The sequence below is a fragment of the Tenrec ecaudatus genome, chromosome 6 (assembly GCF_050624435.1).
Source record: "Tenrec ecaudatus isolate mTenEca1 chromosome 6, mTenEca1.hap1, whole genome shotgun sequence".
NCBI lineage: Eukaryota > Metazoa > Chordata > Mammalia > Afrosoricida > Tenrecidae > Tenrec > Tenrec ecaudatus.
In genome coordinates, this window is record NC_134535.1 from 110,107,245 (window position 1) to 110,129,980 (window position 22,736).

The 22,736-nt window shown below is 40.9% G+C and overlaps 1 protein-coding gene across 1 annotated transcript in view; it reads left to right on the plus strand.

The window, feature by feature from the left end:
- The first annotated feature begins 2,680 nt into the window (after window positions 1-2,680).
- The window catches only part of GYS2 (glycogen synthase 2), a 47,607-nt gene continuing 27,551 nt past the window's right edge, over window positions 2,681-22,736 (plus strand). The window contains exons 1-3 of the mRNA XM_075553057.1: window positions 2,681-2,801; window positions 17,324-17,505; window positions 18,614-18,805. Coding sequence (XP_075409172.1) covers window positions 2,681-2,801; window positions 17,324-17,505; window positions 18,614-18,805 — 495 coding nt within the window. The remainder of the gene's footprint in view (window positions 2,802-17,323; window positions 17,506-18,613; window positions 18,806-22,736) is intronic.

The following is a 22,736-nucleotide window of genomic DNA, read 5'->3' on the forward strand; positions in this document are numbered from 1 at the left end:
ATCAATATAACTATTACTCAAATCTTTGCACCAACCACTCATGCCAGAGATGAAGAAATTGAAGAACTCTACCAATGTCTTTCATCTGAATTGATCAAACATGCAATCAAGATGCATAGATAATTACTGATGATTGGAATGCAAAAGTCGAACAAACAGAGCACAATGTTGGAAAATGTGGTCTTTGTGATAGAAATGAAACTGAGGGGATTTTGCACGATCAACAACTTGTTGATAGCAAATATTATTTTCAACAACACAAATGGTGGCCACACACATGGACTTCTCTAGAGGGAATACAGGGAAGAGAAGGTGGAGAAACTCAATACCAGTAGCTAAAGCAAGGCCGGGGTGGATTGTGGAAAAGATTACCAATTGCTCATATATAAGTTCAGATTGACGCTGAAGAAAATTCAGCCATGTTTCTCATACAGATCATCTCATTCCTGTCTTAATAAGAAAAACAAAACTAACTCAAATTGTCTTGAAGCTGCCAGTTGGTAAGTAGCAGACTGGAATGGCATTCGTGACTGCCATCAAGCACTTGTCTACACAGAAAGGAGCAGTGTTGTGGTGAAGTTGGATAGATCATGTGAATCGGCTGTCAGATTGTTCAACCCTGCAAGAACCAGTCTCAGGCACACCATTCACTGCCATCGAGGTGATTCAAACTCACAGTGACCCTGTAGGGCAGGGTAAGAACTACTCCTGGTGGGTTTCCAAGGCTGTGACTCTGTAAGAGTCAAAAGCTTGAGTTTTCTACTGGTGGTGTTTTCAAATTTCTGACCTGTGGTTAGCAGTAAACCATGATGCCCCTAGACTCCATGCTGAAACTAGAACCCACAAATTTGAGTCTCTCCTATCACCCATCATCCTAGTCTCATATCTTGTCAACAAATCTGTCAAGTTTATTGAACTTTTTCTTTACAGAACCCACAAAGAATATGCCAACACAAGCAAATTGGTTTTTGTAAATGAGATAGTCATTTTTATAATTTGGCTCATATCTTTATGATTTTAGTACTTTATTTTCTTGATTGGCCATTCAGCTTTTTTCCCCTCATAATTTAAATAAATGAACAAAATAAGTATTTAAATTTATTTTGTAGATAAAGATAGGTATAAATGTGTAGTTTGTGATTCACAGACTAATTAATATGACAGAAATATTATTTTACCTACTCTGAGCCTATTAAAATTGACTAAGTAAATAATATCATGATTATAGGAAATGGGCTCCTCACAGTCCAGTGGTTTACACGTTAGACAGCTAACCAAAAGGGCAACAGTTCAAACCACCTGCTGCTCCTCAGGAGGAACATGAGGCTTTCTGCTCCTGTAAATATTTACAGTCTTGGAAACCCACAGGGGAAGTTCTATTCTGGTCTATAGGATCACTATGAATTGGAATTGACCCAATGGCAGTAGATTGAATGAGATATAGGAAATGGTTAAAAATATAATAAAAGGTGTTAAAATAGTACTGTTCACGTATTAATCTATGACAATTCGACTTGTAGTTATAATGTGAGAGACATTGTGTATGCATTTAAATTCTACCGCCCTATTCATTCAGCAGTAACTCTGAGCAAATATTTGAAATAATTGAGCAAATAATTGACTTTAGGATAAATTTATGAGATAATATGACTCAAAATTAAGTATGTTTGTGAGTGTTTCTGCTCCCTTTAGGAGGAATGTAGTGTATATACGCCTGGGAAAATACAATTGACACATGCATACTAGCATACAGACCCATGGGAAACAAATATATGGTCATTTATTGGCAGATACTCTGGTCCTGGTTATATTTCAGAACATAATCTTTTTACAATTTTCTTCTCATATTTGAACACTTTTATACTCAATTTTTCTTATAAAGTTGAAAATATTTGGAAAGGAACTTGACTAAAATGAATTTCTACTATTTCATTAAAATTATAGACTGTTTACCCTTCCTAGGTTGAAAGTACATTTATTCCATGCTATATCCAAAATCACACTGGGTTTTCCTTTTTCTTCTGGAGATGATTTTAAGTAACCAAGAAAAGGGAGATCAAAATCAATGCCTATTATGAAGGTTTGATGTGTAAATGTGGATAAAACTAAATAGAATTTTCTAAAAAACAAAACACAAAAAACCTTTAAAACTAGGAATTAAAAGAAAAAGAACACTTAGGAAATTTAGAGCCTGAAATGTGGCCCAAGCATGTAATCTAAACTCTGCAGACTCCATGAGGCGGATTGCTAGTACTGGGTCACTCTGAAAATGACGAAATGAGCATGACTCTGTGTGTCTAGTAGTTTGGCCAAAAGGACAAGGTCTAAGGGCTGAACTCGCGTCCTGCGTGGTCTGTGCAGATCCTACTGGTCGAGGAGCGGTGGCCTGAACTCGGAACTGCAGAGCCTTGTACGTGACTATTCTGGGGTGCTTGCGTGGACTGGGGGTCAAAAACACTGTCTTCAGTGGATCTGCCCAGAAAGACTGCACACGAGCGGCAATTCCTCTTTAACCCTGCAGTTCTCAGAAGACGCATGAGAGTCCACCCTGCTGCTCCCGCCTGCAGGAGAAGACAGCAGAGCTCGCCACCTCCCAGCCCGGTGTCCACTTGCACCGCTCCTCCGGGGACTGCAGTTAGTTTAACAAGGGGTTAATCCCTTTCTGCGAACTGGACGAAGAATGCACCGGGGCCGATCTCTGTCCGTGACGTCCCTGAGTGGGCTTCCTCAGTGGGAAGTGGAAGAACTTCCTGTGGAGGATTTATTACTCTTTGAAGTTGCTTGGGAAGTGACCAATAAAGGTTTGTACTGCTCCCGAATGTGCTGTTTCCCAGCTGGTGAAGGCCTGTAGTTTGGGATTTCTCAGGTAACGCTCCGCCGAAGGGGAATTGCCAGTGAGTGGGGAAGGCATTCAGACATCTGTGTGGACGGCAATCTAGATTAACCTTGTCTATTCAACAGGCAGTGAAGACTTTTATATAAGAACCTGTTGAACAAAAAGAAAGTGAAAAATGGCACTTGTTGCCCAGCATGCGAAGTTTCCATGAAAAACAGGAATTAAAACAAAAATTCCATAAAATTTTCTTTTTCTTCAGAAAGGATAAGCAGGTACTTTACTTGATAGGGAAAATAGTCAGTGAGGTATGAAGAGCAGTCAGAAACTGTAGCTCCATAGATTATTGATTAAGTAATAATAGTGGTGATATAATTGATTGTGTAATTATATTTGGCAACATTTCTAAAGCGTGGGCTGAAGTTGCATTTTAGAAGCGGTTCGGACTGCACCATGTTGCGCTCCTGCTGCGAAGAATCAAAGGAACTGGTCTCTTGGTTGCTGTGCCTGCATCCCCACAACAGAATCCAAATTAGTTGACACAGCGTCACATGCTGACTCATAGTAACTTTATAAGAGAGTAGAACTTCCCCAGAGGGTCTCCCAGGCTGGGAATGTTCCCCAAGCCGCTGCCACATTTGTGTCTCTCTGAGGGACTGGTGGGTGCACACTGCCGCCCTTTGCTTAGCCGCTGAGCACGGAGTTGTTCAAGATCTGGGCGAGCCAGATGAAGTGGTAGGGCAATGGTGGTAGCCTGTCATTGAAAGGATCTGAATGGAACACATGCATGTGATGCATGACTTCTTCCCTCTGGCTGTGTAGCGCCAGCACAACCTGGAACGAAGGGCACTGTGTCCTGTTGTCACCTCAAGGAGCTGTTCAAATGCATGCATTCATAAATCCGTAAGCTTGTGCTGGAGTGCCCAGAACTCATGTCACAGAGCAAAGCCTAGTCTTCCTCATCTCGACAGTGGGGTAGTAAAGAAGAGAGCAACCATATGGAGGAGAGTGAAGTCTTTTTACTAGTGGTTGTTTGCAACGTCCATTTGCCAGTCACAAGGTCTTAAAATGTTTCATATTCAAAGATCCCGCCATCCCATGTAAATCCCAGACTCTAACTTAAAATACTCACCTTCTCCACGAAGTAAGCAAAAATTCCAGGAGAGAGTTTGCTTGGGAGTGGGAGGCAGAATTGCTCAGCACCAGGAATCAGTGCATCAGACAGATTGAGCAAGTTCCAGAACCCAGGCAGAACCCTGCCTTCCGTCTTTCCCCTCCATTTAATAAATATTAATCAGACAAGTCCTGGGTGCTGGGAGCACGTTGGGGACAACTAAGGCCCGAGGACCCTCTACCTCCGATGCTAGTCCCAGGACCTCAATCAGGGCCCAGCATGTTGAAAAAGCTCCCGGCATACTTTTTGAATGCATCAAACAATGCGTATAATTATTTTTATCTTCTAAATTGCTTGTGAGGTTTATTTTGAATTGACTCCCTGAGGGGAAAAGGGGCCCCATGATGCGATCCGCCCTGGCTGCCATCATCCTCAAGATTGCTTTAATAGTTACCTTCTGAGCGATGTCTAGCTAGATGGACAGTTACCGCATGAATCCCCAACCATGTGAAGATAGATGCTTTCTAAATAGCTATGAGGGTTCCAGTGTGCTTGATTCCACAGAAAGCTTTATTTAGCCCTGTCCCTCTGATCAGTGAATGGGTGCAGACAAGCTGTCAGTCTTACACTTGTCTTAGTCTTGTTCGGGTGTCTTCCCCCCAAAAGGTCTGAGATTTGCTGGACCCGTTAAATTCAGGGGTTCAAAGGGGGTAATCATGATAGGTTTTCTCAAAGGATGCAGGTTGGTCATGGGGCCTTATTATGAAGTAGTTTGAAGAAAATGGAAAACTATGCTTGCCAGGAAAGGTGAGCGAAGGAATTATTTCCATTCAGGCAACGCGACCACCTGCATCTGCTCTGAGGGCAGAAGCACTGTCCTGTAGGAATTTCCTTGAGAAACGTGACCCCATCCACTCACCACTGATCTTGACCTTCTTTTTGTTCTCTAAGACTACGTGGTAAGAGTGGGGGTTCTAGGCCTAGTTTGGCATTGGGGGAGACCTTCTCTGAGGAAGATACGTTTGGGCTGGCATCTCAAGGGTGAACCGCTGTTGGGGAGAGATGACAGAGGAGTTGAGGCAGGAGAGGGAGTGAACCGAGTGAGGAAACAAAATAGGCCCAGAAGCAGAGGGAAGAAAGTGTGCTCTCTTCAAACATCCGAGGGAAGAGAGGAGTGGACAAAGGGAGCGCTCCAGGAGGCGATGGGAGAGACAACAAAGGTAGGTTGTGAGGGCCAGTGCGAATGCATGGCTTGAAGGAGTCTGTCTCCGTTATATGAGCGAAGGAGAACCATTGGGGTTATGGTCATCAGATTTATGTTTTCAAAAAGTACGTAGCAGTCGTGGTAAGAGGGCAGGAAAGTGGAGAGCAGAGCCACAGGTGGATGGCAATTGCAGAGAGTTTTGCCTAAATGTCAAGAAGCTCAGCCTTTCTGCATTGGATAGGCCACACTACAGTGGTTTCTTAAACACCCACTTTCCCACAGCACTGTAGAGTATGAACTGATTATCATAATGAGATGTAGGGTCACCAAAAATAGTTTCATGAATATTATTACTGCTCATTTAAAAGTGTAAGGACTTTTGGAACACAATCCCCAGGTAGATAGTTCTCTCCGACAATGTACTAAAAACCATTTCAGTTAGCCTTAAGCCAGAATCCTGCTCCCTCCTCAAACTAAACACCTTTGCTCAGAGTCACATGGTACAAAGGGCATATGGAGGAACTCCAAAAACCGTTGTCAAAATGATAAGGTAGAAATGGATTATAACTGCAAGTCTACTCTTCTGCATCAGGCGCGTTAAAACGCGTACTCTCTATATAAACAGACTAAAAGGTGTGTAGAAAAATTTGACATTAATCAAATTTCCAAAGGTCTCTATGGTTGATGTAATTAAGATTCACTGCTCCAAGGTGCCCTAAGTCACTGGATTCCTTTTTGTTGGCCCAGAAACCACCAGCCTCTTTGAGAGAGAAAGAGGAGGTTTTCTACTCCAGGAAAGGGTTGCTTTCAGAAATGCACAGGGGCAGTTGCACCCTGGCCCCTAGGAACACTGTGAGTCAGCATCAAATGATGGCAGTGGATTTGTTGCCTTGTTGAAATACCTAAAGCTGTTCATGGTGAAAATGGTTAGCACACAGTCTGCTGCTAACTGAAAGGTTGGCAGTTCGAGCCCATAGAGGGGCATCTTGGACAGGGTACTTGCAATTTACTTGTAAAAAATTAGCCACTGACCACCTTGTCGAGCACACTCCACTCTGATATGCATGTAGCAGGTCACCCTCCAGTGGAATTGACGCCATGGCAACTGGTACCCAGAGCCAACATTGTCAAACACTGTTTTCTCCATTGTTTTAGAAATGGAGCCTCCAGAACAGAATAGAAAGGATTTTACCCTCCCTGAGGCCTAAAGGTGTTTGTTTACCTTTTGGGGACACTACTCATAGTTGTAGGAGAAAGATGAGGCTTTCTACACCTGTGAAGCCTGACAGTCCTTGAAATTCACCGGAGCAGTTCCACTTTGACCTACCGGGCTGCTGTGAGTCAGTCTACTCGTCCAATGAGATAATGATTACTCATCTACTTCCTCTTGCTACCCCCTTCCCTCCCACCCCGTCCCCCCCCCCCCGCCCACTTCCAACGGGCCATCCAGGTGCTGTCGCATACATAGGTTCCTGGGCTCTGGGGTCAGCCCGTCTACTTTGGAGTCTGAGCTTCATCACTACTTTCATAATATCAGGGCTTTGCTAGTGGACATAGAGCAGAAAAAGAAACTCTTTGAAAAAACAAATGTTTGCACGAGGGAATTGAAATGCAAAGATAAACATCTCCATGCCATAAGCATAGCTAATTAATTTGCTACTGTTTCTTCCTTAGCTAAGACCGTGAAATTCCGTAAACCAAAAGACTTGGCAACAAAAAATATGAATACTTTGGCATTGATCTCATAATGATGGCTGTGTATTGGGAACACAAACATAAAATGCCTCAGCTTCCCCAACAATAATGCGAAGGTGCTATACTCTACCTGTAATGATGCTGTGTGAATTAGAAGAAATGCCCATTATAAATCACTTAATATGGTTCCTAGCATTTAACAAACACTGCAAGTATTAGCTGAGTGTTACTGCTTCTTTATAAATTTGTTTCTAAAACGAGGATATTGGTTCAGTCATTATCATACCAGCTTTTACACTGAGTAATTTCATGATTCTCTCTCTCTCTCTTTAACATTTAAGAACCTGCCTACTGGGGAAGGAAGATATGGCTAAGTGTTACTTCAGTCTATGAGGGAGCAGGCTTCTGTTGTAGATGTGGTCAAGACATCTCCAACTCGCAGGGATCCCGTGCAGGGAGAGAGCAGCATTGTCCCTGTAGGATTCTCTTGACTGTAATCTTATGTGAGCATATAGCCAGGTCTTTCTGCCTCAGAGCGACCAGGCTTATTCAAACGCCCAAATTTCTGTTTAACTGCTGAGGCTTAACCGTATCACAGACACAGTAAACTGAGGCTGCGTTTCTTGGCCTGGTATGTACAAGTGGCAGCCTCTTTAAAAGCACACCACGCCACACCACACGACGGACACGGGTTAGGAAAAAGCTATGCTTGTTGCGCACACAGCTTCAAGACAAGCAGTATCTGTTCGCTTCCTACCTTTCCATCCAATTGCCATGACTAAGCCCCTCCTGTGTAGAACATCTGGGCTGGCTGGGTGGGTAGAATCAGGGTGGCAGGTTTGTGTGGTCTTGTGAAAGTGGGATATCACCTCCTACTGGCAGAGACCGCAGCTGCTCGAACTTGAACCACAGCCCAGCAAAGTGCTGGACACAAACATTCATTAGTCGGTGTCACCACCAGCACTTCTTTTCTAGCAGACCTGCTGCCCCAACCACTGATTGTCTTACTAGACAGTGACTGGCCCTGCTGCTGCCTCTGTGTCTTGGAAGCAAAGGGCTAGAATACTAGCCATGCCCGCTGAAGCAATTGTATGATTTTCAGATTCTGTAGCGTTGGGTATTTTTAAAAAGCAGTGATTCTTTTTAAACAAATAAACAAAGATAGATGGGTACATACAGTGACTTCTTTGTCTGGTAACCACATTGTGCCCCTTGGAGTCCAAGGTTTTTAAAAAAAAAAATCTAGATACAATCTCAGCATTTTAATGATCTCATTGACATTATTTTTCATGATAGCCCATCCTTTTTTCCTTAGGAAAGGCCTGATAATGTCGGCCTCCTACTAAAGATAGTTCCCATACTGTTTTAGGAATAAAATATAGATCAATAAAGCACAAAGTACATGTTTGAAAATGACAGATCAGTCCAAGTTCAATGACCTGCACTGCAGTAAAACAGTACTTCATTGAGAAACATGTGCTGCTGAACCACTTTTGTTTATATTGGAATTTGAAGCTAAGAATTACCTTATCTGCATGTCCTTGCATTCACCTATCTCTAGCATGCTTACGGAAGTTCCAGGCAAAAAGTGGAAAATAAACAGAAAAGAAAACAAGGGAAATGAGTTGGCATATGAGAGTGGGGAAGATTGGAGAAGCTTAAGGGTTGTCTGAGCATATAAAATAGCAGCAAGAAAGCTCCCCACAGAAGTCTGTACGAGGAGAAGTAGGGATTGGGGGCAGGGTGGATAACAACCTTCGTTTGCTGTCAGGTTTCAACCAAAATGGGATTTTATTTTCAAATTCTATGACATCAATCATTATGAGATCAACGCCAAAGTATCATATTTTTTGTTGCCAAGTCTTTTGGTTTACGGAATTTCACGGTCTTAGCTAAGGAGGAAACAGTAGCAAATTAATTAGCTATGCTTATGGCATGGAGATGTTTATTTTCGCATTTCAATTCGCGCTTGCAAACATTTGTTTTTTCAAAGAGTTTCTTTCCCTACTCTATGTCCACTAGCAAATAAAAATGCATTTACAGTCATTCAAGTTCATTTACATTTGAAACACATAATCTAACCAACAATGCTGTTCTAAGATCTGAGCGAGAAACAAAGATGCAAATTAAAGTTTTCGAGAATGAAAATGTGAATAAAACACAGGAGTGCTCCATCATAGCGATGGTCTCTGCTTTCCTAGAACAGAAAGAGCATCAAGGGTAGCGGGGAGTTGTGGAGGGTGTAACTAACTGCCTCCATGAACAACTGCTGCCTTTGCCATGAGACAAGAAGAACCAGATGGTGCCTGGCCACCTTCCAGAACATTTGATAAAAGATTGTCTAGAAGAATTCCACTCAAATTCCTGATAACACTGCAGAACAGAATTTCCAATTCTCATAAACTCCAGACTTATTGGTCCCAGACAGGCTGGATGAGCCCCTGAGATTACTACTCTTAAATAATCTTAAAACTTAAACCAAACAGATTCTATGGTCTTGTTAAAATCAAAGAATAGTTTAGCTTAACTAGTAAAAATGACATGCCTTGAGTACCATGCTCCTTTAATAACTATCTAGATGGTCTCAGCTTTAGAGCAGCAACTTAAAAGGTTGGATAGAAAACCTTGGGATGTGGCGAGCTTATGTTCATGGGGACGAATCAGCTCAGAGAAGGAGGGTGAGATGGTTCACAACTTGAGGAATGGGCTCAACGCCATTGAATTACACGTGTATAAACCGTGGAGTTTGGCTGGGGTCGTGAGTTAGATGTTGGGTTGCAGTTACAAGGTTGGCAGTTCGATGCACTAGCCATTAGAAAGTTGAAGCTGTCTGCTTGCAGAATGACTTACAGTTTTGGAAACTCTACATAGGGTCCATATGAATTGGAATTCATTTGATGGCAGTGGGTTCTTAGAATTTTTAATTTTCAACAGCAAAATAATTTTAACAAGAGTAAAAATGCTATTAGAAACTTATTCCCCATGGTCAGATGCAATGAAAGGAAGCGATCTAACTTTTTAATGGACTTCATAGTTTTGAATAAAATTTATGTAAGAGAGGGCTTCAAAATGTTTGTGGGAATAGTCCATTATCTTTCAATTCCATTTTTCCCATGAATTTTTGAAGCTCTTTTGTATATCCATGTATTGTTCCCAAACCATTTTTTCTTCGGAGCTAATCCAAACATCATCATTCCATAATTCAATCACCATCAAGCGGTGCTGTACAATTTCAACCACTATCAGTTTCAAAATATTTTCTTCCTTTTTGAACCCCTTGGTGTCAGTTCTCCCTTAGCTCCACCCACCTCCATCTGGGTATTTAAATATTAAGCTAACACATGACTTTCACTCTTTAAAGAAAATTTTATTTTGAGTTGTCCTTCTAAACTGTTTCTCTAAATTTGTTTTTCCTCAACAAATAGTCTTGAATAAGTCAACATGTTCCGGAATTAGGGAAATGCATCAGTTTTTGTAGACATGGCGTCGCTATGGAAGGCCGAGTGACTTATATCTGCTCTGAGAGGAGCCTCTACTCGCAAGTATTGCAGGTCCTCCTCGTGTGTTTCATGTCAACTCCATCTCTTGTCATCTGACTTGTGATTGACAGTGTCCTTATTATTAGGTATTGCTGGAATGACTTTAATTTTTTAGATAATAGGTCTTTTCTTTAAAATATAGTTTGATTGGCATATAATTTGCATATCATTCGATTCAATAGTTCAGTCGTGTCATGAGGAGTTGTGTAGTCATCACCACAATCACTTTCAGAAAATTTTCTTTCTTGTCCCCACTGTTATTGACTCCCCATTGCCCCCATTTCCCCCGTAGTCTTGTTATCAGACAGAGAGCATTGTAAAATCTGGTATGGCAGCTACGGTTAGGGGAAATACATGTGGATTAAGTCTCTGGTGAATACCCTCTGACCCAGACCAGGAGGTTAAGGGCCTTGCTATCAACAGAGTGCTTTAGAAAGTGGACTACTGCAGATGTAGATAGGTTAAAATTGGACATGCCATCATTTAATCTCCCTTTTCAATGATTTTAAATTTGCTCCAGTGTTTAGTATTTCTTCTTTCTTTGCTATCTAATGTTTCTGTTTTACTTTATTGTTATTAATTTGGGGGGCTTTGGGGAGTATGTTTATCTGTATATGAAATCCAGAATACATCAATCTAAAGAGATAGTAAGGGAGTTAATGGCTTCTTGGGGGTACGACAGAGGAGGTGGGATATGCAACTGTTAACAATGAGCTCAAGAAAGAAAAAAAGGGTTCTAAAATTGATTGTGGTAATGATTGTGCAACTCTTCTTGATATGATTGAACTGTAAAATTATATGTTATGTGGCGTGTGTACCAATAGCTATTTTTAAATTAAAGCAAAACATTAACAACTGGAACAAATTTAAAAGGAGTCAAAGGGAGAGCCAATGATAAAGTGTTGGATTTCAGCCTAACTGCATCATCCACAACCAACTTTCTAATGCTCTCTAATAGCCAGGCTAGTCACCTACCTCCCTGGAATATAGTCAAAGGGTAGGAATTCAATGGGGGCTTAACCCACACGGGGGCCCTGCAAATGGATTTTGGGCTTTGATGGTCATCCATACCCTCTGCAAACTCAATGTTCAACATTTAAGCTTAATACTGTCCCCTTCTCCAGATTGGGATTTTATTATTTACAATCCTTGGATCAGGCTGGGGCAGTTCTTCCATGTGGATTTCACTGATGCCTCATTTAGATGGCTGCTGGTTTTAAGACAAGCCTTTAAGACCCCAAATGTTATTCATTCTGATATGCAGGCACCATATGAATTCTTTGCCACAGTTTGCTATGACACTCATATCTTCAGTGATCTCTTCCTGAGGGAAAATATCCAGCATTATCTCAAAAGAACTAATTGTTCTTTGATTTGGATTATAGTTAAATGCAAGCTAAAATTCATTCACCTACCTATGGTTTATATATGTCCCTGATTCACGTTAGAGACATAATTATCACTTCATTGGAGGACATGATAAATCATCCTCATGAGGCATTCCTAGATAATTCTATTGATAATGTCAAATCCACAAGCTCACTGCCATTGAGGCCAGGCCGAGGTGTGAGACCCTACCAGACAGGGCAGAGCTGAACTGCCGCTGTGGGTTTCTGAGGCTGCAGACCTATACAAGAGTAGACAGCCCCAGCTTTCTCCCACAGACCAGCTGCTGGTTTCAAACTGCTCCTTACAGTTGGGAGCCCAACACAAAGCCACTTTGTCACTAGGACTCTCAATAGGTAGAATCAATGACTAGAATTTAAAAGAAGGAAATTGTACATGTATAGGATACGTTTTTAGACCATATTAGCTTATAAGATTAAAAACTTAAGTGAGTGGGAAAATGTCCTTCCTTAAAGATGAATTTGTTAAGGACAACTAGTTTATGTAGGGTCATATATAAACTACTTCTATGTAGTACTACGTTAGTCCAGGTAGGCTAAAGAAACAAATCCAGGGAGATTCATATATTTATAGGAAAGAGCTTCATATCAAAGAGTAATTGTTTCCTAAGAAAACATTCCAGGCCACTCCAGATCAAGTCCATAAGTCCAAAATTAGACCATATGTCCAATACCAGTCTCGAAATTCCTCTTCACGCTCATGCTACACATGTAATTATGCCAAATTCAGGAAGATCAGAGGCCAGTGGGTGGGAAGTCTTGTGGATCCAGTGGTAGTGGAAGCATCTGAATGCTGGTGTGGGTCTCCACGTGGCTCCTCTAGCTCCAGAAGTCTGGCTGCCATCAGCGTAGCTCCATGTGGCTTGTCAACAACAATGTGACGCTGAAAGAGGGCGTCTTCCCAGGAAGAAGACAGAAGTCCCCAGAATCGTCAGGAGAAGGCCATGTCCACATGGAGGCATCATTGACTGTGACCTGATTGACAGGCTAGACACCACACCTTCACTCAAGTTCACAGGAGATTATGTAACTGCCACAAGTACTGATATCTTGAAAGAGACATTAGGGCTGGTACGTTCTTAGGGAGATTCTTTTATAAATTAAAGGCTTTTATTAGTATCACATAATAATATCAACATGTCTTGTCTGTCTTGTCTCTCAAGAGTCAATATTACAAAAAGTGCACTTTGCGTAGCTCAGGTTTGAAGAAAAATTCACAGATGAAATTCTACTTTTTTGCCATTGATGTGGCTATTTATTATTTAAAGTCTATTATGAGAATAAGAAATTTAAGAGCTATAGAAATAGTCAAACTTATATTCTGATGGTTTAAATAAAATAATGAAAAATGAGACGAAAAATCCTCGTCAATATTCAAGTCATTAAACTGCCTTTTGAAATTGAGTCACTGGTTCGTGCCAATATCTGCATTAGCTGCAGAATTTCAAGAAGGGCTTTTTGAGTCATTACCTCGTTTACAGCTAAGCGATGAAGCATTGCTCAGGAAACGTTTGGGAGTGTTTTCACAGTCTTGGTGCTGCTTAGAGCTGGCATCGACATTAGCCTGCCTACATTTGCTGAAGGCCTCTTCCCTGCTCTTACCCTAGTCCTCCTACTTGCACCAACCAAGCCAAAGTCACTACCATTAAGCTGGTTCTGCCTCATAGCAACTCTATGAGACAGAGTAGAACTGTTTTAGGCCTTCGGAACCTGGAGACCTGTACAGGACTAGGCTACTTCGTGTTTTTTCAGCATAATCACTGGTAGGTTTGAACTGCCAACTTAGCAGTTAGCAGCACAAAACTTTATCCACTGAGCTACCAGGGTTCTTTCCTACCTGATTACTGAATCTTTAAAAAAAATTTTTGAATGCCTAGTATTCTCACCCTTATGCACTCAGCTCCTAATTTTAGGCTTTGACTGTGGTTATTTACATTGCCTGGAAAATTCTTCCCCATGACACCTATTTACCTATAACATAGTGGGTTACATTATGAAATGCTAGCAGCAAGATTTGAGATACGGAGTCAACTTAGTGGCAATGTGTAGTGAGTCTTAAAGTATTTAGGTAGCATGGTGGCTTAATTGTTGGGCAGATGAGGGAAAGATTGACAGTTCCAATCCACTAGCAGTTTCAAAGGAGAAAATTAGGCTGTCTGCTTCTGTAAAGATTTCAACTCATCTCGCCTCACGACTATCCAGTCAACGCTGGCTCATAGTGGCCCTATGGGACAGGGTATTGCTGCACTGAACCTGTGGGTCTATGTGGAGTGGCTGGTAGTTTCGAACTGCTGACTTTTCAGATATCAGCCCCGAACATAACCACTATACCACCAGAGCTCCTTCTATAGAGATTTACAGTCTCAGAAACCCTATATAAGTTCACATAAGCACCCTGGTGATGTAGTGGTTCTATATTGGGCTGCTAACCACAGGTCAGCAGCTCAAACCCACTAGCTGCTTCAAGAGAGAAAGACGAGGTGTTCTGTTTTCATAAGTATTTGTAGCCTCAGAAACCGGCAAGGGCAGTTCTCCTCTGTCCACAGGGTAGCTATGAATCAGAATTACTTAATGTCAGTGATTTGGGTTTTTTTCTTGAGATGAATTGGAGTCAAGTCCATGGCGGTGAGTTTGGTTTGGGTTCTTTAAGTATTTGCTCAAAGCTCACCTTTTCAATGTACTTGAAATTTATGCTGCAGTTTGCCCACCTTTCAAGTAACAAATTACACTTATTTGACAGATGGGCCAATTGAGTCTTAGGTTAAGTGAGTTATGGATTCAATTTAAGTCATTATCCAAATTTGATCATTATAATGCTTTAATAAATATTCTTACAAACAAATCTTTTAGCATTACTATTCCTAACCCTTCACCTGCTCCCTGGCCCCTCCCCTCCACCTCACACACCTAGACAACTTTCTATATGTAGACGTGCTGTATTTAAGAGTTTCTCTATTTTCAAATGAGAAAAATATCACGTCTGTATTTTTTCATGCTGCTGTAACAGAAATCCCCCTAATGAGTGACTGTAAAGAATATGAGCTTATTGCCCCACAGTTTTGAAGGCTATTGTTGATGTTCAACTCACAGTTGACCTCATGTAATAAGAGTGGAATTCTCCCCATAGGGTCTCCTAGGCGATAAGCCTGGGAACTTGCTGAAAGTGAAGAGGGCTTCCATACATTTGGATGAGGAGGAAAGCTACAATGCTCCAAATGGATTTCACCATGGCGTAAAGAAAACAAAAATCCTCACAACCGCACCACTAACCACATGATGTTAAACAGGGAAAAATGAAATTGCCAGGAATTTCATTTATCTTGAAACCACAAGCAATGTCCATGGAAGAAACGGTAAAAAAAAAAAATCAGACGATATGTCGAATTAGTCCAATCTGCTGCAAAGTCTTTTTCTAAAAAACATTAAAAAGCAAAAAATGTCATTTGGAGGACTAAGCTGCGCCTCATCCAAGCCACGGTATTTTCATTTTCTTTGTAAGCATATGAAAACTGGCCAACAAATAAGGAAGACCAAAGCAGAATCGATGCCTCTCAATTATCGTGCTGGTGAAGAATATTTCATCTATCCAATTCATGAACTACGCAAAGGAGCAAGGCACCATTGGAAAGACTATAGTCCAAATTCTCCTTAGAAGTGAGGATGGTGAGATTTCATCTACATACTTTGGATTTGTGATTAGGAGGGGTCAATACCTGGAGAAGTACAGCACACTTGGGAAACAGAGGGGTCGTGGCGAAGAACAAGACCTTACCGAGTTCGATTGACATATGGCAGCAACAGTGAGCTCAAGAGCTCCAAGGATGGTGAGGGTGGTGCAGGGCCAGGACGCAGTCCATTCCATTGGACGCAGGATCGCTGTGGACCACAATGGACTCAGCAACACCTAACAACAGCCTTCAAGGAGTTATCAGATGGGTTCGAACAGCCAGTGCGCTGGTTGACAGTCAAGAACTTACCCGTGACACCACCACAACAAAAACCCTGAAGCACTAACATCCATCTATGCGATTCACGCTCACCGCCACCCATGTCAAGTTTCTGAGGCTTTGTAAATCTTCATGGGAGCAGCCTCCTATTCAGTGGAGCAGCGGATGACTTTGAAGCCCCTGACCTTGAGGTTAGCAATCTCAAGCTCACTCAACAATACCACCATGGTTCATTTTTTTGGAAGACAAGCAGTCTAAAATCAGAGTTTCCTCTGTAGGGAAAACACTCTTGCTCAGTTGAGCTGTGTCCTGTGCTCGGGTGATCGTACATTGTCTCCTTCAGATTCTGGCAGCCCACGTGTTTCTAGCCATAAAGAAAGCAGCTGCACATGCATGCATCACATCATGTGATCTGAGACATCATTGTAGTAGAGTCATCATGACAACTCTGAGCAGAACACATTAGAAGACTGGAAAGGTATATTAGCATAGGATTTTAGCCTCATAGATATATGTAGACTAGGGTTATGTAAACTGTTTTTATTGTTATAACCTACTACAAGAACATTTCTTAAGAGATTTTTTTTGGCTCAAACACCGGGGAAAAAAATCACCCTCTGATAGGGTCACCCAGTATAGTTGCCCCACACACCTCCTAATAGTAAATACCACTGAGATTCACAATGCAGGTGCTATGGTGGTTAGAATTTAGCATGTCTTTTAGAGGGCTCAACTCAATCTACAACACTGGGTGAGGAAGAACATTTGTATTTGTGTCACTGTGATTCCTAAGGGGACAAATATCATTTTCCCTCCACTGCCCAATATACATGCTGTCCCATATGAGAAGGGTCTGGGTGGGCACACTCATAATTCCAGCAGCTTCTGGTACGTGAACATGCCCTTGCCCTGTCTTGGACAACTGCCAAAGGTGACGCTTGGGGCTGACAGCATGTATCAAGAAAAGACTATTTGTTTCAACTTTGTCACTGAAATTCAAATGGATAAGCCACATATTTGGTTTATCCTGATCGTACATTCACATTCCTTGAAGAGTGTTTCCAATTCTCTGATGCTACTAACCTGCTTCTCTATGACAGGTTTTAAATAGAAGGGATTTAAAATGCTCTGTTAAGTTGGACCCAATATTAAACATTTGTTGGTGTCCCTTAAAACATGCTCAATAATATTCTTTTCTACAACAGAAAAATGGGTGAGGGAGACATCGGACAGTGTAAGATATAATAAAATAATAATTTATAAATTATCAACAGTTCATGAGGGAGGGGAGAACGGGAAGGGAGGGGGCAAAATGAGGAGCTGATGCCTGGGGCTTACGTGGAGAGCAAATGTTTTGAAAATGAGGGCAATGAATGTACAAATGTGCTTTATACAACTGATGTATGTATGGATTGTGATAGGATTTGTTTGCTCCCCAATAAAATAATTCATATAAAACCTTGGGCTAAGTGGATCCACCATGTTAGATTAAGAATGAGAGTGCATTTATCTGCCTTCATCACTTAAAACAAACGGAATGGATAATTAACCTGAATGTTAATGGAGCCTTTTCTTTTTTTAACAGTTGGTGGCATCTATACTGTGATTCAGACCAAGGCCAGAACAACAGCTGATGAATGGGGAGACAATTATTTTCTGATCGGTCCATATTTTGAGCATAATATGAAGACTCAGGTGGAACAGTGTGAACCTGTCAATGAGGCTGTCAGAAGAGCAGTGGACACCATGAATGAGAATGGCTGCCGGGTAAAGTGTAGCCACCAACACTTCTCTGCCCTCTGTAGTCCACTGCTCGGGAAAACAGAGGGCGATGTACAGAAAGGCCCGGGAGAAGACCACTCACCTGCTGAGGGAGGCGGAGCAAGCTTGTGAGAAAGTTGGTGCACTGGGTGTAAATGGCTAGCCTTTTGCGGCATCTTGTGAAAGCCAACGAGAAATGTGTAGTAGGATAATGGGTTTGGAGGTCAGCAGAACGCACTCCACTAGCAAGCAACCTTCTGAGCGAAAGGGCAGCACATTGACTAGCTGAAGCTCCTGTGTTGGTTGAGTTCAACACTTATGCAATCAGAAAAGGTGGCAAGAGTTGCAGAGGTAACTGAGGAAAACCACTTTGAGGGCTTCTGAGCTTGATGGTCTGGTCTGTTAGTCCTTCCTGCTATCTTTTTATTTCTATATACATTGAGTATCTTCTGTATAAAACCAAACACCAAAACCATTGCCAAGCAGCCGAGTCCCATAGAATGGAGTAGAAATACTCCATTGGGTTTCGGAGAATCTTTGTCATTGCAAGTTGCCATATCGTTCATCTCCAGAGTGGATGGTGAGTTCAAACTGCTGAGCTTCTTCCACACAGCAGCTGAGTGCTTTAAACTCTGCATGGTAAGGACTTCTTATCTTCTATACAGCCAGAAAAATATTTAGGTTCTTCATATAATACATGATATTTTATGTAGACCTGTCATGAGGTAAATATGATTAAGAAATATATATCCAATTACAGGCTGATACAGATACAGGGCCTCATCTAATGAGTTTATCTTAAATGCAGAGACCACAATATTCAATCATATATCCAGGTCACAGGGAGGTAATGAGGAACATAAGGACAGATATGATAAGATCTAGATGCTTTCTTTATAATTACCTAATTTAATTCAGAGCAAAACTGTGACGGATTTAGGTAAACAGATGCAGCCTTACTCTCTCAGATAATTTGTACTATCACCAGGGCATTTCTGTAACTTATTTACCAACTGCTGAGTTCTAAATATAGTTCACATATTTAAGTAAAAATACATTTTCCTAACTTGTATTACTTGATATTGAAGCATGCTCGACATTGTGTTCATGGCAGGTGTATTTCGGACGATGGCTGATAGAAGGGAATCCATACGTGGTGCTCTTTGACATCGGCTGTTCCTCTTGGAATCTGGACAGGTGGAAGGGTGACCTCTGGGAAGCATGCAGTGTTGGCATACCTTACCATGACCGAGAAGCCAATGACATGCTGATATTTGGATCTTTAACTGCTTGGTTCTTAAAAGAGGTATGGTTTACTGGATAGTCATAAACAGAGGATCAGCATTCATTCATTGCTCAGTAATCACCTCATGATTTTTAGATTGAGCAAATATTAACATGATACTGTCATAGATGGTCTTAACATTTTAAAGTAAACTGGAAATACTCAGCATTCTAACAAAAGCTTTAGGAATTGTTAAACGAATCAATCTTATATTTTCTTAACTCCTCAAAGCATGATAAAGGATTTATTTTTTAATCATTTTAATAGAATAAAATCCATATATCATAAAATTAGTAGTTCCAACATATTAATAAGAGTTGTACAATCATCATTACAATCAATTTAATTGCTACTGTCTCCTCATTTCCTACCAATGATGCCCTAGGTAATTATTAATGCAGTTACTGTCTCTATAGATTTACTTCTCCTGGGTTTCATATACAGAAAATCATTCAAAACAAAAACAAGGAACAAGAAACAACAAACAAACAAACAGAAAAACTCAACAATGACAAAGCCAAACAGAAAAAAAACCCTCAATCAAAAAGAGAGCAGAAGATCTTAAAAATTGAACCAACATTAAAATGGTCAGAGGGGAGATCAAATGATAACGTATTATATATTAGCATAACGACATCTGTCATGATCGACTTTGCAGTGCTCTCTGTCAGACAGCCAGGCTTCTCACATCCCTCAATTACAGTCAGAGGGGTTTTCCTGGAGGCTTAATCCATGTGGAAGCCTTGTGGATCAATTTTGAGCTTCAATTGTCATGCATAACCTTCTGTAAAATGAATGTTCATGTTTTAAACTCTAAACCATTTCCTTCTTCGGATTTAGATGGTATCATTTACAATCCTTGGATCACATAGGCTGATGAGCTTCTTCCATGTGGACTTCGTGGATGCCTCACTTAGAGGACACATTGGAAGACAGCCTTAAAGATTCCAGAAGCTATTCGTTCTGATAAACAGGCACCATCTGCTTTCTTCACCTCACTTTGCTGTAGCATCCATACTTCAGTGATCTCTTCATGAGGGTGAGCATGAAGCAGAACCATGTCTTAGGAACTAACTATTCTTAGATTTAGGCTAGAGTAAAATGGGAGCCCCAAGTCTATTTATATATCTATGGTTTATTTATGTCTCTGTTTCACTTTAGAGACATCATTGTCATTTTATGATAGAGAGCATTATAAATCACCCCCTTGGGACATAGGTAATTCTATCATTAGTGTCATTAATTTAGCCAATTAATTTAGTGTAGAACCATGCCTATTAGATTAATACATGTCATAAGAACGTAATGAGGGCTTTAAAATAGTTAATATGTGGTACCCCATCCCCATTAATTTTGCACCATCTAAGCAAAGAGATCTGAATCAAGGTTTAAAGACCATCAATTCCATAAACCCAATTTTTCTAGTTACAACCATTGTCTCAAGATGGTTGCATAGTCAACCTTGAAAATATCACAGCTTCAGTTCCAGACAGCTACAATAAAGTGAATATCACAGTGAAAGTGAGTCACATAAATTGTTTGGCTTCCTAGTGCACATAAGACTTATGCTTACACTATAAAACAGTATAGAAAATATGTGAAAAAATCAAGGGAAAGTTTGAAATACTGTGAGATTTGTCAAAATATGACACAGAGACAAGAAATGACTCTGTGCTTTGAGGAAAATGGTGTCAAAAGACTTATTGAGAGAAGGTTGCCATAAACCTGTTTATGAACAACACAGTATATGAGAAATGTAATAGAACAAGACATGCTGGTAGCTAGCCTACAAATCAGATGGTACAGGAGGAGCATCGCTAGTAAAGTAGGGGTGTACTCGAAGGACAAATCACAGAGCTCAATGTTGGGGTGTGTTCCCTTTCATCAGTCTTTCATACTGATCAAGTCAAATTTCAGTGGCCATGCAGGGCTGCCTTGAAGAGAAGGGACACAGAGCATCCAGATTAAGAACAGATTAAAAAGAAGGAATAGGTGTCCACTCCTCAGGAACTAGTCCCTGAGAATCCCATGAATTATAGTGAGACATTGTAAGATACCCTGAACACCTTATGAATAGCCGCAGAGCAGTGTCAGATGTCATGGCAGAAGATGAGCCTCTCAGGTCAGAAGAGCGGAGCTACTCATAATGCCATGACTGAAGCGAAGTCTTCAGGACCCGCACTTGTTGATGGAGCACAACTCAAAATAAGAAGAAACAACAGAAAATATTGATTAATAATCAGAACTTGGAATAAAAAAAGTGTGAGTCTAGGAAAATTGAAAGTCATCAATGAAACAGAATACATAAAGATCAGTATTCTAGGCCAGTGGTTCTCAACCTTCCTAATATCATGACCCATTAATACAGTCTTTCATGTTGTGTTGACACCCCCAATCATAAAATTATTTTCATTGCTACTTTATAACTGTAATTTTGCTACTGTTATGAATCGGAAAATCCCTGTGAAAGGGTCATTCGATCTCCCCCTCCCCCAAAGGGGTGGCAAGCCACAGGTTGAGAACCGCTGTTCTAGGCAGTAGTGAGCTGAAATGAACTAGTATTGGCCATTTTGATCAGTTAATCGTGTGGATCACTTTGTTGGGAATGACAAATTCAAGAGCAATTCCATCCAATTCATTGTTGAAAAGACATTTCAAGATCAATCTTGAAGTACAAAGCTCTCTGTGATAAGATAATGTCGATCTGAATACAAGGGAATGCAGTCAGTATAACTATTGCTCAGTTTTATACACCAACCACTAAAGCCAGTGATGAGGACATTGGAGAATTCTACCAGCTTCTTCAGTATGGCTTTGATGAAACATACAATGGAGATACATTAATAATCATGGGCTATTGAAGCAAAAGTGGGGAACAAAAAGGAAGGAGCAGTACTTGGAAAATACAACTTTGGTGGTAGAATATTGCAAAACCAAGGGCATCTTCATAGCAAAAACTTGTTTTCAAAAACAAAAATAGTAACTCTAACAGTAGCCAAACCAAGGCCACAGACCAATTGTGAAGAAGGCCATCAATTGCTACTATTGAGCTTGAAGAAAATTAGAACAATTCCCCAAGAGCCAAAATATGACCTTGAGGATATCCCACCTGATTCTTGAGATGTCAAGAATAGATTTGAACCCCTGGACTCTAATGACAGAAGACCTGACTAACTGTGGGGTAACATCAATTATATCATACATGATGATGTCAAAAAGGTCATTAAAAAAACTGACAAGAAAGACAGGCCAGGGTAGATATTAGAAGAGATTCTGAAGCAGGCTCTTGACCAAGGAGCAGCTAAACCAAACAGAAGCAATGAAGAAGTGCAAGAGCTAAACCCAAAATGTCAAAGGGCAGGTGAGAAGACAAAGTACAGAACGATACTTAAAATTGGGTTCCAGACATGAATGGAAAATGTACTGAAGATGACTTCCAGGTGGCCAGCAATGAAATGAAAAAATGCTCGTGTTCATTGGCCATCCGAGAAAACAAATGAAAACAACAAAGGGATACCTCCTCTCACTGACACTGCCAGGACAATTCAAGACGACAGAAAATAATCAATGCTGCTGAGGATGTAGAGAGATTGGAATGCTGGTCTATTGCCGGTGGGATTGCAGAACTGTACAAACGTTAGGGGGAAATCATGACACTTTCTTAAACAAATGCGGAAACAAATCCCTTAGGGTCTTCCCATCTCCCTACTTGGTGTATTCCCTAAGGAAACGAAGAACAAAACACAAATACACATATTCACACCCATGCTTGGTGCAGCAATTCTGGAAGAGCAAACAGGTAGGAATCCATCAAAATAGTGGAGGACATTTTGCTCAGCAAATTTAGTAACTTTCTTATAGGTAAATACTTCCATGAGACCATTATTATAAATGGAAAATGGTTTTTACACCAAAGGAAAATATTTGGAGACTATTATGAGGTCAGGGGCAG